The 18,897-nt window shown below is 32.1% G+C and overlaps 1 protein-coding gene and 1 long non-coding RNA gene across 2 annotated transcripts; both read right to left on the bottom strand.

Moving 5' to 3' along the window:
* Positions 1–9,513: 9,513 nt before the first annotated feature.
* LOC111709765 (uncharacterized) lies at positions 9,514–11,599 on the bottom strand. Its single transcript, XR_002766936.1, has 3 exons — positions 11,061–11,599; positions 10,002–10,078; positions 9,514–9,817 (listed from the first exon to the last, which is right to left on the bottom strand). It is a non-coding gene; the product is annotated as an uncharacterized LOC111709765 (long non-coding RNA).
* Positions 11,600–11,795: 196 nt separating this feature from the next.
* Positions 11,796–12,644, bottom strand: LOC111709760 (kinase suppressor of Ras 2-like). Its single transcript, XM_023483657.1, has one exon. It carries the CDS (start codon positions 12,642–12,644, stop codon positions 11,796–11,798), a length of 849 nt encoding a protein of 282 aa, XP_023339425.1.
* Between the last annotated feature and the right edge of the window lie 6,253 nt (positions 12,645–18,897).

Here is an 18,897-nt window from a genome sequence, read left to right on the forward strand (position 1 = left end):
AATTACTTTTCAAAAACAAACATTTGTGGTCATTAGAAATAAAACAACAATAATTGTATTGCAAAAAAAGCAAATTTCAATAAAATCTATTTAAGTTTGGTGCAAAAATAAAAATTTATTTAAGCTTAAATGTCAAAATTATAAGCATGAAATGAATATTTCTAAACCTTTTCTAAATTGTTTTTAAAGAATTCCCAACCCTTCTTTCTCGGCCTACTATAAGTTAATCATTTAAATTAAATTGAATCAAAATATTTTGCCAAACATTTTGGCATCATCTTGTTCTAAAAGTATTGAATGAATTTATAAATATCTCTTATTTTTGTTTGTGTAGAAGTTAAATTTTCTATCTGCTCATCTTTTTCTGATTTTTAAACTAATTCAGATATTTAGAAACATAAATCATTGTAAAATAATTTTATATCGAAATATAACATTTATTATCTAAATAAAATCACATAAATAATCAGAGAATAATTCATTTAAAAGGATTTACGATATTTAATGCCAGACCTGAAAGTTGCTAAAAAATACATTGTTTTATATAACTGTGATCTTGCCAGGCTACATTTGTATAACGTTCTAGGTCGACTCTACACTGCTTAGCCTGACTGGACTGTACGACGGACATATCGTACCGGCACGGATAATGCTACTTTTAGACTGGGGTGACGTCTTTTACGTTTTAAAAAAATTGGGGTCTCTGAGTTTTATGTATCTCTACAATTGGTGAAGATATTAGATACAGGGTGTCCCAAGAAACTTAACTGTAGAAAAACAACTTAAAAACCGTCTTTGATCTTTTTTTAACAATTTAAACTGGGAAAATTTCTTAATATCTCTGTACGTGCAGGTAGGGTTGGTAATCGTTTTTGAAAACGATCGTTTAACGATCGTTTTTTGCTTCGTTAAACGATCATTTTTAAAAACAATCGTTTCGTTTTCTCAAAAAAACGATCGTTTTTAAAACAACCCACTCGTTTTGAACTGTTAGAAAACGAAGAACAATCGTTTTTGAAAACGATCGTTTTCAGAAAAACGATAAGCGACCGTTTTTTATACGATTGTTTTTAAATAAACGATCGTTAAAAAATAACGATCGTTTTTGAAAAAAAAATTATCATTTTTACGACGTCCTGAAGATAGTCATGAATGTCGTCTTTAATTAGATTTATCAAATGTCGTCTTACATGCCGTAGCAGTTATAAAATGTTCAGCGGAATTGAATTGAATTGAAGAAATTTGTTCTACTTTTGAGAGTGCAGAGCCGCCATGAGCCCCGCAAAATGGTTAATATGAACTTTAAAACCTAATTCTTTATTTGTTTTATATATGCTTGAAATTTGGCACACAAGAAATTAAAGTACAAGATATTAAAAATATTAAGTTTTGATCATAATTGTTTAGTTAATGAAAGGTCATCCCTAGAAGACTGATTTGATTAGTGATTGGATAAGGTAATGATTGATAATTACGTCACATAAAGATAATTAATTCTACAGATCGAAAGAAGGACTGTAGTCTCCAAATTTACGGTTATTATCAAGAAGGGTAGTCGTTAACGATCGTTAACAAAGGGTAGTCGTTAACGAAGGGTAGTCGTTAACGATCGTTAACGAAGGGTAGTCGTTAACGATCGTTAACAAAATGACGAACTTTATAAAAACGATCGTTTTGAAAAACGATCGTTTTTTTAAACGATCGTTTTTTATAACGATCGTTTAAAAAACGACAGTTTTTAAAAAACGAACTTTTTAAAAAACGATCGTTTTTAAAAACGATCGTTTCGTTTTTCGATTTTCCTCGACGTTTTCTTAACGAAACGATCGTTTTTTTCAAAAATCAAAACGTTACCAACCCTACGTGCAGGTGGGTGCAGATAAATCACTATTTGAAATTTAAACACAATTTGTTTCATGCTGATCAGCTGAATGTGAATGTTTACTAAGACATCCTGGTTATTGGTTTATTTTATTTAAATGCTGATTTTTATTAAAAGTATTTTTAAAATGTCGTCAGATTTCTTCTAAAACTTTCAAAATATTTAAAGTTTGTTTTTATTTCCTTCCGTCATAAAATCCTCAAGTCAGGAGTTTCTGCTTTTGTTTAGTATACGACTAATTCAAGAATATTATTTTTATTTTTATTAGATTTTTGACCACAAAGCCCTATCCTGGAAAATTTGTCCTAGGAGGCAAATTTTTTAAAACCCTAAAAGGTACAGGGTGTCCTAGAAAACATGGGAATTCAGTGACGAATTCGATATAGTCTTTGTTATGAATTAGCATTGTAATACCTAATTTCTAAAGCCATAATATTGTTATGTCTGCTAGAGTTTATTTTATGAAAAGGGTAAAAGACTGCAAAGATGTGTCTATAATGTCTCCGCAAGATGAACAGTGAAGACGGACAAGTTTATTCTGTTTGTATACTGCAATTTTCTTGTTATACAACCGTATGCAGTCAAAACATAAACAAACAAACTGTAAACATAGCAGACGAAACTCTTACAGATTACAGCTTTCTCAGTAGGTATCAATTCACTTTACTAAATCAAAGAATTATTTAAAAAGACGATATCGAATTCGTCACTCTATTCCCATGTTTATTGGGACACCCTGTATAAGAATCTAAGATAATAATTGAAAAAAGCTCAGATTTTTTTTTGTCACAAAATTAGAAAGAAAGGAAAAAATTCTTATATTTTTATTAAATGTTATATAAAGGGTGTCTTAGAAAACATGTGGATTCAGTGACGACATTTATATTGATTTTGATGCAGTATTTATTCATGACTTGAAACAACAAAGTGCAGCATTTAAGTAAAAATAATAAGCAACAGAATCTCTTGTCTAAACTTATTTTTTAGGATAAATCAAATCAAATCAAAGTATATATTTAGCTATAAACGTTACATAGATTTTTCAAATATTTCTACGACAATTTATTGCAACAGTTTATTTGAACAAAAATTTTACATTTGAGACCTATCAGACTTTTTACGGTGGATATTTGTTCAGCAAGAGCACACATGCAATCTTTAAAATCCTCATAGATTGTGATCATTTTGGAGGGATGATTTTGAGAATTGTTTTTTTATTATTCAAAGACGACCACGAAAAATGTAACAAAAATTCTACAATAAACTAATTAGTTGTTCAGGAACTGGTTTAGAAAATAAATATTAACTTTTATTATGGAAAATAAGTAATCTAATTCAGTTATTGCTTTTTTTTAATGTCTCATTGTTCAGAAACATGTTCTGTATATTTCCTGGAATTTTATTGAAAAGACGACATTTGAAGAATTTAAAGATGTCTACGTACAAATTCATAAAGAATAAGAAATTCAATATAATAATGAAAAAGATATAATTGATTATAACATTGATTTATTGACAAATTTCTGATATAAAATATGTTTCTAAACAGCTAATTAGTTTACTGTAGATTTTTTGTAACATTTTTCGTCGTCTTCATTGAATGAATGATTCTCAAAGTCATCTCTCCAAAATGGACAATAAATGAAGATTTAAAGATTGAATTTGCATCCTTGATGAACAAATATGCACCGTAAAACGTCTGAGTCTCAAATGAGTCCTAAAACATTTCTCTACATTACTGCATTCTTAGCTAAACTACCATTTCTAGACAGACTCTCCCTTTAATTGAATCAAATGAATTGGAATGCAATTGAGTTTTTGCCACAATTTAAAATTTTCTGATCCATACATCTTATCAACATAAAGTAGGAGACCTTGATATTTCAAAATCATGAATTCTGGGAGATTCAAGTCTAAGTTTAAAATATCAGGTTGCAAAGATATCGGGATTAGAAAATTTTAGTTTAAGGCAGTGTTTAGAGGTATATTCAGATAGGTTATACTTATTCAGATAGGTATGGGCATGAAAAGCTACTTTTATAACCCTTAGAATGAAACCATGTTTCCAGGGGGAAAGCCTTAAATTTCTTCTCCAAATCTTAACTTTTTTGGGGGAGGGGTGGGGGGCAATAACTAAATTTTGTGGATTTTTTAGTTGAATGTATTTCTCCCTGCTACATTACAGAGTGTACACTGCACTATACCGTACACTGGTAGACAATTTATTTTACTAAATCAAATTTAAACGTTGAACATCAGCTTGATAAAGATTTCAGGCAAAGAATAAAATAAAGTTTGAACAAAAATGAATGTATTGTAACTTAGGATTTCCTACGTATTAGATTATTCACTTACGCGAAATTACGTGCAGTTACGAGAAATAATTTTCATTTTGTGTAATTTCGCAGGATTTTGCTTCATTGGCAAAACGTCAATTTCGCGTAATATCTACAAAGTAATTTTGCGAAATTTTGTAATAAATAATTTCTACAAATTAACTTCGCAAAGTTTTTGCTATTGTTGTGCCTTATTAGAGTTTGAGCGCAAATTCGACGTTCAAAACTCCTACTTTGGGGATGGATACGTTTAAAGAATTAGTTTTTTTAAATTATTAAATAACGACGACATAAAATGTAAAAAAAGTTCTACATTAATCTACAAACGTCATGTATAGGAACATGTAGAGCAAATAAAAATTAATCTTATCATCAAAAATAAGTTATCTTGTTCAATTATTAGTTTCTATTTTCTCATTATTCTGGTTTCTCATCATTCAAAAAGATTTATGCAGATTTTCTAGAATTATTATTGAAAAGACGACATTTGAAGAATTTGAAGAAATCTGCGAATAAATTCAAAGATAAGAAATTCTATATAATAATAAAAACGAAATAATTGATTTTAGCATTAATTTATTGACACAATTTTTTAGAGAAATATGTTCCTAACAATCTAATTAGATTACTGTATAATTTTTACTTTATTTTTCGTTGTCGTTATCTAATAATTTAAAAAACAAATTCTGAAAACGTATCTATCCCCAAAGTAGGAGTTTTGAACGTCGAATTGGCGCTCAAACTCAGGATTTACAGATCTTTAAAAAGTTTAATATGTCTCAAATGATTCCGAAAGAAGTTTTCCACAACACTTCATACTCAGTTCAACTACCTTACAAAGCTGGTCACTCCCTTTAAGATCGTATTTTTTGGTGATAAAATCAAGACTCAGTTTTCTTTTGTGAAAATGCTCAAACATTCTATTTACTGTCTTACTGCATTACATTAGACACTATAATGCTGAAGTGTCTCCCTGTTGCTCTCATTAAGAGCTTTTTGTATGCAGCTATGAACTAAAAAATGTAAACTTGTATTTTTAAGTTTTTGTTGAAAAGAAAACGATTTGATACTTTGACTTTACAGTGGTTGGTGATTATATCAATACAATGAAGACAACTTTTTACTAATAATGCTTTGATCCCTAACAAGCATTTTTCAAATAACAAGTGGACAAATTGAGATGCTGTTAATTGACAACTTCGCTTTGTTTAAATGTTTAAGTGTTTCTGTTCTTTGAAAACTTGTCAGACATTTAAATAGAAAGTCGTCTTCATTGTATTGATATTTACGAAAACGGCTGTAGTCTTATTCAAAGTTAGATATCCAGTATTTTTATGAAGAAAAGAAATAAAAGTTTACATTCCTGGGGAACGATTTGGTTGTTATTTGATCCTAAAAAGAAAACGGAATGGATTTTTGTTAATGTACCATCCCCTACCCCCAACCCCTCTCCCTGCTGAGGATGGGTATAGAGCATGGAAAATTCTTCAGGACAAATCAACCTAAACCTGGCCCCCCCTCCCTCTGCTCCAGCCGCCTTATCTAGTGTTGCACCCTACAGTGGCTGACCAGCTAGCCGGCCCTAGGACTAAAGAAATGGCGGGATCTGCGTTCAGGACACAGAGAGGGAAAGAGAAAGTAGCCAAGTTGTGCGCCAGCTCTCACAAGGAGAGGATGAAGCAATTCGCCAACTCACCATAAGTATAGAAGTTGGGCATCAGTCCTCAGAGAGTACAGGATGAAGCAATTCGCCAACTCCCCACAGTTGTAGGATGGTCAATCCACTGGGAACTGCTGGGTTTGATCGGAGCTGTGGGAAAAACCAGAAAACTCTGATTAAAGGAGTCTTCTCTGGTTAAAGAAGAGTCTTGGATCCATGATCCTAAATAGGGAAGAGCAGAAAAGATGTGCTTTTCTATAAAGCAGGCAGGGAGAATGGTTCCCATGTCTAACAAGAAGATCTCAGGAAACCAAAGCTGTGGATCTGAATGAAACTGTAGTAGCAGTATATCTACATCGCTAATTTAGTTGTTTTATAGTTTTATATAACTTTGTAACCTATTTCCTATTATACTTTTAATAGAAATGTTCAATAATGTTGCCTTTTATTGGTGTAAGACTATAATCGTCTAGAGTATTGTTACCCCCCTTTGGGGGTATCCTTTCAAATATAACATTAAAACGGAGAATTTTGCTTTTTTTCTGCTTAAAATTGCATTAATTTTGTAAAAAAGGTCAATTTACGTGTTTTGATGTTTTTAAATGTCGTCTTCTGAATTTTGAAATTTGAATTTTGATAAAAAAAATTTGGAGTTTGTCCAGCTTCTTGCCGTTGATACTGAAATAGACCGTTAATGGCTGCACCGTCAACGATTTTTCAAACATTAACAATTGTTTTTCCGTGATTCGCGCCGTTAATACTGACATAGACCGATAACAGCTGCACCATTTTTGATTTTTAACATTTAAAGATTATTTTTGGCGCTTTGCAACGTTAAAATGGAGCTGTTAAAGATTGTACTGACTGTAGGATGAGTTCAGATCCTAGTCAGTATATTTACCCTTGCTAATAGTTTTGCAAGGGAGAGAAATGATCAAAAAGTGTTTATTCATTTATTCTCTTTACATTTACTCTCGGATTACATACTGAAAATATAACAATGATTAAATAGGTTATAATTACAATTGTAAATATTAATGAATAAGATTAACATAATTGAATAAATGTTATTTACAAAATTTAGTGCAGGAATCTCTAAAAAAAAGAAAAACCCTTCTTTCCTACTGAGTGTAGGTTAAACTTGAACGAGGGTGGGCTAAGCACTATATAGACTGTAAACTATAAACTAGTTACATAGTACGGAATGTCGTCATTCCATACAAAGAGTAATATTAAACTTAACATTTTCTCAAAATTTTAAATTGATTTTGTTAGGTAAATACTAAACAAAAAGAAACACATAATTCAAATTTCAATATAACTACTGAACAAGTACAAGTTTTTTATTCTTCTTCAAAATACAAAAAAATCAAGTTTATAAATCACACTTTCCACATTCGCTCTATGACTCAGGATTTTTTTTGTCTTTCTGGCAGCTGAGTAAATCATAGCAAAAATAAATTCTTTTGTTTAAATCATATTCCTAAACCCAAAGGAATAATCAAATTGTTATTTTCACTAAAACACACATCAAATTCAGAAACGCCTTATTTTACCTGGTTTCTTAAGATCCAGAATTTTCTCTTTCCCTTCAGGTGCAAATTGTACCTGGAGTTTTGGTTGTTGAGTGGGCAGAGGGGGAACAAGATCATTGTTACCTGGTGTCTCATCCATTTCATCGACATCATCATGATCAATGTCACTGCCAGAACTGTCATCATCATCAACAACATCAGTGTCAATGTTGTGGTGTGTCAATCATTTGGAAAGTGTCCGACACTGTCTAATCACTTTGGTCAAACAGTTCTGATTTGAGGTCTTATACTTTACCTTGATCTGTCTGATCAATCTATTGTTGTCGGGAAGACCTGGACTACCCTAACTGTCTCATAAGGCCCAATCTTGTTTGAGGTATCCAGTAAGAGCACAATATCATTTACCTGAATGTTTTCTTCAGTAGTCTTTCATTTCGTGATAGATGAAGCAATCTTTTTGAAGTTGGAATGGTAGATGTTCCACTACATTTGTGACTTTCTTGAACACCACTGCTACGTTTGGTGAGTGAAGATTGTTGCAGTCCTGACTGATGTGGAAAATTATTGTTGTCCTGTTTAAAAATTCCATTGAATTCCTTTCTCCTGCCTAGTGTAAGCTGAGTGTTCCAGTTCTCTGGACCTATCTCTTCACAGCCTACCCTAAACAGCAGCCTCAGCTTTAGTATTTAGGGGGAAAGTATGAGGGGAGGGTAAAAAAATTGTCCCTGGACACTGAGTACATCCCTCTTTGCGAAAAAAGTCATTACTCTTGTTTCAGCATTATCAGCAGTCAAATTTTGCTCAGTGGCAGCTCCTCTATCATACTTGCCAACTTTAAACCAAAGTCAAATTAGGACACTAAGTGTATCCAAGGTACTTTGTTTCATCAACATCTCCCATCTTAGTCCACTTGTTTAATGTTAGTCCACCAGCTTTGGCGACAGTTTCAAGAGAATCCATGTTTCCACTCCAGGATTGAGTGGCGCTGACATCATCAATGTTTTTCTGTTTATCTGCATTCACATGTTGACAAAGTTCACACATTGTTTTATAGAAACTCCAGGGTTCAAAATATTATGCAATTTTCTACTTGCAACACAATCACATATTCTCTTGTGGAGGGGTTGGTCATTTTCCTTACAATATTTGCAATGCTTACTTTTGCATGCAGGATTCAAACATGTCATGCAAAGACCTATCTTTTTTCCCAAAGTTTTAGGGGATTGATGCTCCCCTGTCATGCTGCAAGTTTTATCATAAGGCAAATGGTTGGTTCCACACAACTCTTAACAGTACAAAGATTATTTTAGAAACAGGAGCTTTAGCCCCAAATTCCAAACTTAGATTTGCTGCTGAGTAGATCTAACAACTTATCAAACATTCTGAGAAATTTGGATGTAGCTTCACTTCCTTTTTATTGTTGAAGTTTTAGATCCTCTCTACAATAATCAAATTCAGATGCAGTACTTCTGCTGAAACTGTGAACTTCAGGTTTGACCTTTATCTTATTGTTTTGTCAAAAGATTGTATCTTCTGTTATTTTGTTGGCAAAATGAAATGTTGAGTTATTTTGAACAGTAAAGAGCTCAACAATATGATTTTTCTTCTGTTACTATTATATAGAACACCCAGATCAGAGAATGCATTTTGAACATTCTTAATACAGTGACAATTGTCCAACAGTAAATTCACAGGTTTTTAAATTCATCATAACTGATCTGACTATTTAGTTTTTCTTGATCTACTGAAGCTCCTGATGTCTTTAACAAAGAGATATTCACAGATGGAGAATAAAAAGTTACTAGAGTAATTTGAATCCCACAGTCAGCTAGATACACTGTAACAAGATTTGCAGGACCTAAACAATAAAAAAATCATCTGCAAGAAATAAGAAATATAAATAAAAAGTAAAAAAGGGATTCTTTCTAGACCAGCTTCTGCAAGTTTTTTTTAGAAAAGAACTAATTTTCTACACTGTATTTTCAAATGTATTTTTTAAATTTTAATATTTTCAGTTGGTCAGAAAGTTAGCAGTATGTTTCTAAAAGGGGTTTAAAAGTTTCTAAATGTTTTTAGGTTTAAAAAAACTTGCCTGCACTGTTTAATTCATTTATAATAAAGTAGCCAAGTGGAACCTTCCAAGAACTGTTCAGTGTTTACAGCTACCAGCAAAAACACAAGGGCATCACTTGCAAGTTGTTCATCATCTCCAACCTCCTCTTCATCCTCTAGATCTACCACAACTTGGTATTTTTCTCCGTCAAAGAATAGATGTTTATTATTAAACATTTCATCTAAGGTTATACTTCTAATAACTTTTCTTCCTTCTTGAACTTCTTGCTTCAGGAACTCAAAAACCTGATCTGTAAATCCAGGTGAACCATCCAGTCTGAAGCCCCATCTCCTATTATTAGAAACAAGTAAATAATCAGAGCATTGCAGGGTTCTGGTCAAAGGATGATGCTTTAATGACAACATAAAACCAGTTAAATAAATGCCACAAGCTTAAATAGGGTCCTCTGCATTAAATAAATCATTTAAATGTGAAGAAACTATGTGGCATAGAATAAGTATGAGTCCAATAATACCTTGATCATAACAAATTCATATAAAATCTTATTGTTCTTTTGTCTGGTAAACAATCTTCAAAGGTCTCTTAACAAATCTGAATTAATTTATATAAATTTTAGGTTGTAAACATAAAATTAAACACATCCATTTGATTCATGAAATGAGGGGGCACTTCCAATATTTAATCTTACTTTTCATCATCACGCTTGATATTTTCTAGAGTTTGTATAGAACAAAGATAATATATATATAGATATGCAGGCAGGTAGAAACCTCCTTCCTAAATTGCCTGTAGCAGACAACTAATTTTTGAACCTCTGAGAAAATGTGCAAAAAGAGACATCTATAGCAAATTGATTACTTTCTATATTCCTTTCTCCCCTTTCTGCTATCTGTAGGAAATACGCATTTGTGTTATATAAACATACAGTACGCGTATTGCATCCTGTATAGTTCAAGTGTTGCTATCTGGACGTGTTTGACCAATAAAATTAAATTTCTAGGTAACACAAACATACAGTACGCGTTTTGTTTATGTTATGATCAGATCATTTGTAATTTGTCCTAGACTCGATGTACTTTTAAAGTCATAATTTTTATTTAAATTGCGTTAATTTACGTATGCCATTCAGTACAACTTGCACATTTAAACTTTGTCTAGTCAAATTCCTACCTCAGTTTTATTTGCATTGATTAATTTTACATTGTTGATACTATAGTACGCATTTAGTGTTATCACGCATAAACAAAGTGATAAATTAGCAACAATCCAGAGGATAAAATGCCATGCGTACGACAGAGATGGTGCTTTTTGCACATTTTCTCAAGACCTCTAAATTTATACCTGTCTGCATATCTATATATATATTATCTTTGGTATAGAACATTAGATAATTGATCTATGTATAAGTCTAGATTGCATATCTTTAACATAAATTATTATTTCAAAGTTAACCTAAAAAGATTTAAAAAATTTGGGCTAGATGGGTGCAGCCGGTTTTATGTTTATTGAAACTAACAACTAACACCCAGACAAACAAAATCAATATGTATATAGATTATTGATGTTTTTTTACCTGTATGCCTGCGCTGAAACTAAGTGCAGAGTTACTGCAAACGATGATAGGTTTCATATACTTTTCCAGGTTCTGTTTTGGAGAACTTGATTTTTTCACACTTCTGTTTAATTTTGTTCTGGTACTTTGCTGTATTCTGTAGATTGCTTAGTGTTTCATCAGGGATGCTGAACTTTTCTTTCAAATTTGTAATGGTTTCCTTCAGCCTCTCAACATTTTCTTCCATTTTCCTTTTACTGTTTTTAGAAAAATACTAATTTTTCTGAAATTGTTTAACCTTTAATGTTGATTGTTGCAATGACTCAAAAAGCTGCTCTTTGCTTAGATTCTCTCTTGGGTATGAATGGTCATGCCTTGCGACCTGTAATGAGTTGTTCACACAACCCATTTTAACTGCACCATTTCTGAGTATTTTGCTGTCTAACTTTCTATAACAATCTTTGTCAAAATGTTCACTGCATATCAAAATTGGGTGTTTTGTCTTCCAGATAACTTGTTCTTTCCACTCTTTTTGTATGTTATGAAAAATTTCTGAACACAAAAAATCTGTGTTTGCACAATTTTTTGACACTGCAATATCTCATTGTTAAAAAATATCAAAATCAACTGTCCACATGATACCCTACAAATAGATGTACTCTATGATACCAAGTCAGTCATAAGAAAAAAATCCCCTGTACAGTATAAACCTGGCCAGGCAGAATTAGCAGAGTTATGTCTGCTCTGTGACTGGACCTAAAGAGTAGGGAATGTCAAATTCAGTCTATCTAAACTACAAGTACTCAAACTAAGTAGAACAGGTGGTTGAAGTTGATTACAAATATCTTCAAAAGTTGGTCTGTTTTTTATTTCCTGATTCCAGCATTTTTTAATCATGCTGGACATACCAGGATAAATCAGAAGATCTTCTGGTTCTGGTAGAGATCCCATTCCTATTTGATACAATTTTGTCTGGGAAGGAAGGTTATCCAGGGGTAGTTTCAGAGTAAAGAGCTGGTACATAACAGATCCGAAAGCGAAAACATCTCCATGCTGAGACTTTTCCCATAAAGCCTTGTCGTCTGAACATATATTACGTACAATCTCAGGACTGCAGAACTGAAGATTGAGAGAGGACAATGAGTGGTCCAAGAGGGAAACCTTTACTGTTGTCTCTAGAAATATATTGTGAGAGCATAGTTTTCCATGAATAATGCTTCTATCGTGTAAGTATGAGAGAGCATTTGCAGTTTGTCTGAGTATATTCAGCTGTTCGGTTTTCTTCAGGTTAATACCCTGGAACATGATGCTCGTGTAGAGGGAGTTGGAGGTAATTAAACTTGTGATTATAGAAAATTTGGGAGGTTCCACACAAGCACCCATATACAAAACTATATTCTCGTGACGAGTATTTGTTAGTTTTTCTACATCAGAGAGCCATTCTCTAACATCATCGTCATTTTGAGGAATACTGCTATGGATATTGACACTCCAAACTTGACACTTGCCCTTAAAAATTTTACCTCCTCTGCCAGAATTAAGAAGATGGTGGAACTTTAAATCACCTGTCTTAAAACTAAAATCACCTAGTATAAGGGCTACCATCTCATGTGTGATTGGAAGGGAAGCCAAACTGCCTGAGATCAAGTTGTTGCTGTATAAAGAACTTGTGCTACTTAAATGTCTCAAATCACCTTTGATTGCTGACTGTTTACATTTCTCCCCATGGACAACACTTTCTTGTTTGGAAAGGGAATGTGAAGTTTCTCTATAGGTTTTGAACTCAAAAGCTTCAGATGATGTATCTTGTTTTCTTTGAAACACTGTGGTGTCTTCATTTAAAAACCTTTCGCTAGATCTTTGGCCTCTTTTGAAGAAAGGAAAGCAGTGTTCAATCAAAAATTGATAACTAGAACCATCTGATGACATAGTTGATGATGATTGAGGTGGTGTTGTTGTTACTACTTTATGAAAAGCATTACAGTGCTTCTCTTTAGGATATGTTTTTTTTTGGATATTTTTCTTTCTTAGAAAACCAACCACCCACTTTTTTAGGCCTGAAATTAACTATATGAGTAAAAGATTAGAAAGGTAATTTTACCAATATTTTTTAATAGATCATATTACACCCCAGTCTCAAAGTTGCATGATCCAAGTCAATAGCATATGTACTGTACATGCTTATAGTTGTACTATCCAGTCTGGAATACCCAGTGCAAAGTCGACTCAGCAGGTTTTATGCAACAAATGTTTTATCATAGTGATCACATTAAAGTTAAAACACTTGATGGGTTTAAACATCCTAGTATGCATCTAGAGATGTCAACGTTTTGATTTTTCTAGATTTTAGCTTTCGTTACGATAGTGTTCATCAAAAGTATTAACGTTTGAAACGTTACGTTGCACATTATGAAATTTTATGGCATAGAGTAACGTTACGTAATGAATTTTCTGCACTTGAATACCTTATACAACGTTAAGCTTTAGTAAATGTTTCGAAAAAATAGTAAGCTCCGTTACGCTTTTGCATTTCTCGTTTTAAAAAACTTTCCCAACGTTGCGTTAAAGCTAATGTAATAAAACCACAATTTTTTAACGTTCCACTTTCATGCAAGGTAAATATTTTAAGAGACCTTACGTTACACTTTCACTTGGTTTAAGATCTAAAAGATGACAAACGTTTTGCTTTAATAAAACGTCATTGGGGCATAGTTCTGTACGTTACAATGCATTTCAGTGCAAAGAATATTTTTTTATTCGTTACGTACCTTTTTAGAGAATGTGTAGAAGAATATGCATTATGCAATATAAAGATGTTATAATATTGTTATTTTTAACGATTTTTAAAATTCGTGAATGAAAGTTTTTAGCATTAGACTTTCAACTCAAAGTGTGTCTTTAAGGGACTAGAGACGTAATTTCAAGTGACCTTCCATTTATGGAGTGGCATGTCCAGTAGGGGTGATCAATATTGGAATAGAGCCAACCGCCCACCGGAAGTCGCTGCGTTTTCACCGTCAGGCCACAAAAAAAATTTATTTTAATTTTCATATTATACATCATTTTCTTGGAAATTCAATGCTAAATTCAAATTTGAAAAGCGTTTTAAAAAATTGAAAATTGAGTGAGTCACAGCTAAAAAACTCATCAAAAACATTAAAAAGTTATAAAACCGGAATTTAGTACCGTTATTTGGCCATAACTTCTTTAGATTTTAATATATTTAAAAATGGTTTTCGAATCTGAATTCAGCATGAAATTTCCAAGAAAATGATGTATCATATTTATTTTTTGAAATATTATTTTAGGCCTTATGGCGATATCTCCAATATTAAATTGTCAATTCGCAACCCTATGGAAAACACTCCTAAATTTCAAATCATCAATCAGATAAAAGTTTACACGTTATCATTTGGAATCGAGCATGGCCCTCTTTAAATGGAGGATCACTTGAAATTATCATCATGTATTTGACGAGCTTAAAAAATAGACATGTTTTGGGACACTTCATAAAATGAGTTAAAATTCGGCAAGGCAAACCACTTTTGCATGTGGAGTAGTGGTTCTAAATTATTTTAGATTAGCTTAGGGTTAATTTTTTCTTTTTTACGCAATGCAGACTGACCCTTTTCTTCTATCTAACAGAATTCATAGTTTAAAATATCTAAGGTCTACAACATTGGGTAGCAAAGATATAGGGATTAGAAATATAAGTTTGTGAACAACTCTATTCCTTTAGACATTCTTATCTAACAGAAGTCATAGCTTGAAATATCAAAAGTCTACAACACCAGCTTGCAAAGATGTAGAGATTAGAAAATTATAATTTGTGGCGAATTTTTAGTTCTTTTTGTGTTTTTTTATGTTACTTACAAAACAAAGTGAGTTAAAAAGCGGCATTAGCTTTAATTTACAGACCACAATGAAAATGTTTTCAGAGTTCATGTTTGGGGGTGAAAATATCAAATATAGTAAGACAAGTGCTATTTTTTTTTTAACACAAACAACGCGAAATAAAATTATTTAACATTTTTTTCTTTAAAAAAAATCGATTAAAAAATAATTTTTTTCCTATTCTAAAGTTTCATGAAAATCTATTGATGAATAAAACATAAAACGCAATTTCCAATTGATAAAATATTGTTGCATTTTAGTAAGTATCTACATTTCTAAATTTTTCAACCTAAACATGAACCACGCCAACTGAAGTTATGATTTCAAGTAGTCAAATAAATATGAAACCCAGTAATTGTGTTTGTTCACAGACCCGTTCCGCTTAAGTTGATTTTTTTTTGCAAATTTCTTAATGTCGTCTTCCTTTTCCAGAGTTTTAGTGGGTTTCATCAAACAAGATGTCCAAGAATCATTTATAAGATTTGAATTTTCACTAATAGCATGTTACAAAAAAACTCGTTTACACTTTAATTTTTTTTTTAAATTTACTAATACCTATATCTTTCCAACCCGATGGTTTAAACCTTGTATATTTCAATATTAATGGTCTACGACATCGAGTTGCAAAGATATATTAAATGAAAATTAGAGTTTTTGGCATAATCTCATTTTCTTTCAACTTGAAATGAAAAACCATAAGTCTTTGCTCTTATGATCATCAGTCGAATCTCTTACATTGATATATTAGAGACGTTTTGAAATGTTTTGATTGACAGAATTATTGTTACACTTTTAAAATTAAAACTCAGCCCTCATAGTCTAACGTTTTATGAAGAACATTTTCATTAGACATATATCTAACGTTAGACTAATCAATTTAGTATTCAGAGAAAAATTATGAAACATTATGATTTACAGACTTACATTTTTTAAATGTTATACGTTACATTATTGAAATTTATACTCTGTAAAAAAAACTTTCGTTTCCTGATTATTAAAATAAGAACCCATTTTTGGAATGTTGAATTTCATAACGTTTTCATAAACAGTAATGCATTTTTCAGTTATACAACGTTACACTTTTTATAAGTTGAACTTTGAAATAGAAATCCTTTCGTTACGATATTCAATCATATCACAATTCATTTTTCAAACGTTAGACTTTCAAGCTCCCCTTGGAAACAAAACATTTCTTTACGTTATGGTCAAAAAAGTTGTAGATATTAGAAAAATAACGTTACATTTCCACAAAACGCTAACGTTGGGGGTATATTCCTCTAACGGTAACGTTTAACGTTAACGTTAAGTATGAGCTCCTATAACGTGAACGTTTAACGTTCACGTTATATAGAATATATCCAAACGTTACACATTATTGTAACGTAACGTACAAAAACGTACATTTTACGTTACGTTACACTATCGTTGACATCTCTAATGCATACTGCCCACACCCATTTACCTCCAAAATGATGTCACAAAAAGGAATTGCGGCAATTGTTAATTTTTTAAAAAGTTTGTTAAGGGAACATTGTCCAGCCCCAATTAGAAATATACCTTGGGGATTTTTTATTTTCTTCTTTAAACTCCATACTGCAGATGGAATGTGGGGATCTGGTTTTACATCTTTTCAGTGGGCAGGGCCTGGGGGTTGAAGTAAACAAACACTTTATCTTATTCTTTTACATTTCCTTCTATTGAATTTGAATTTAAAGATGAATTTTTACTCAACAGTCCCAAAATAAAAATTGTTCTATGTCTAATTTAGAGCCTTCTATATGGCCCGCACTCTGCAATAAATCATCAAATTATTGATATATCTGAGGGAAACTATGGTTTTTCTTAGAAATTCAAAAACCCTGAGAGCAGCCACCCCTCCCTCCTTCGTCCATCCTGATCAACAGTTAATTGAGATTTGGAGAAAAAATGCAAAGAGAGAGAGATGTAAGAGTGACGGCAAAAGAGCAGATGTTAATCAATTTTATAAATCTTATATGTAAGAAAAACCGATAGAGGCCTTTTTATAACAAAACCAATATAGCAACCTTCAAAGTGATTTCACTCTTAAAAAGTAGTTGACAATTTTTTTGCAGTCATATTTTCAAATTTTAACTTATTATTTCCCATTTATCTCAAATCCCCTCCCCCCTTGTTGATAAACAACTATAGCTATTTGCATTATGGACTACAAAGTGAAGTAGTTTGAGGAGACTACTCTGGACTTCAGAGAATAATACAGAACTATACATTTTAATATAGTCCTTGAATTGGGACTACAGGGGACTACAAAGGGGAGCAGTCTCAGGAGACTACTTGCAGAACTTAAAGAGTTAATACATAACTATACAGAGAGGGATAAATTATATAGTCCTTGAGTTGGGACTACAGTGGACTACATACGGGACTATAACTATATAAAGAATAATAGCATTTTTATGGCAAGGGGGGTCAAAAATATTACAATATTACAATTTGGAGTAATGAGTAAGGAACATTAATATGCATTTGAATTATGCAAGTAAGATAGGAAATTCTCTGTCCGCTCATGTGGTCAAGAAACTATTTTTCATCAAAATATTATTATTATTAAAGATTTATTCACACACATTTAATATACATACACCCTCATATATTACATATTACATATTAATGGTATAGTTTAAATTTGTTTTGTTAGGAATGATATTAGATTTTAAAGAAATCTATAGTCAGCCTTTTGATGATTATTTTTTTTCAGGAATAAACTCCTTGCACTTAAATAACTTGATTTAGGAAAAGTATCAAATTTTGGTAACAATAAAAATGTAAGCAATATTTAGAACAAGTCAGCTCACATTCTAACTGCAAACAGACTTTTTAAGCATATTAATGGGTGTAAATCCATTCTTGATGTTTCTAGTAGACTTGATATCCACACTAATCAAAGGGTTTAAATCCATTCTTGATGTTTCTAGTAGACTTGATATCCACACTAATCAAAGGGTTTAAATCCATTCCTGATGTTTCTAATAGACTTGACATCCACACAAATCAAAGGGTGTAAATCCATTCTTGATTTTTCTAGTAGACTTGACATCCACACTAATCAAAGGGTGTAAATCCATTCCTGATGTTCTAATAGACTTGACACCCACACTAATCAAAGGGTGTAAATCCATTCCTGATGTTTCTAATAGACTTGACATCCACACTAATCAAAGGGTGTAAATATTCTTGATTTTTCTAGTAGACTTGACATCCACACTAATCAAAGGGTGTAAATTCATTCTTGATTTTTCTAGTAGACTTGACATCCACACTAATCAAAGGGTGTAAATCCATTCCTGATGTTTCTAATAGACTTGACATCCACACAAATCAAAGGGTGTAAATCCATTCCTGATGTTTCTAATAGACTTGACATCTACACAAATCAAAGTGTGTAAATCCATTCCTGATGTTTCTAATAGACTAGACATCCACACAAATTATCCATTCATGATGTTTCTAATAGAATTGACATTCACACTAATCAAAGGGTGTAAATCCATTCATGATGTTTCTAATAGACTTGACATCCACACTAATCAAAGGGTGTAAATCCATTCCTGATGTTTCTAACAGACTTGACATCCACACAAATCAAAGGGTGTAAATCCATTCCTGATGTTTCTTATAGACTTGACATCCACACTAATCAAAAGGTGTAAATCCATTCATGATGTTTCTAATAGACTTGACATCCACACTTATCAAAGGGCATAAACCCATTCTTGATATTTCTAGTAGACTTAACATCTACAATAATCAAAGGATGTAAACCAATTCTCGATATTTCTAGTAGACTTGACATTAGGGCTGGGCGCGTTCCTGGTGGAACGATCGTTCTTTTCCGGGAACGAACGGAACGATCAAGAACGATCCCATTGTTCCGAAAAAAACGAACGCTTAGAACGCGTTCTTAAAAATATTGGAACGATTAGTA

This window comes from Eurytemora carolleeae, unplaced genomic scaffold (genome assembly GCF_000591075.1).
Source record: "Eurytemora carolleeae unplaced genomic scaffold, Eaff_2.0 scaffold835, whole genome shotgun sequence".
In the NCBI taxonomy this organism is placed as follows: domain Eukaryota; kingdom Metazoa; phylum Arthropoda; class Copepoda; order Calanoida; family Temoridae; genus Eurytemora; species Eurytemora carolleeae.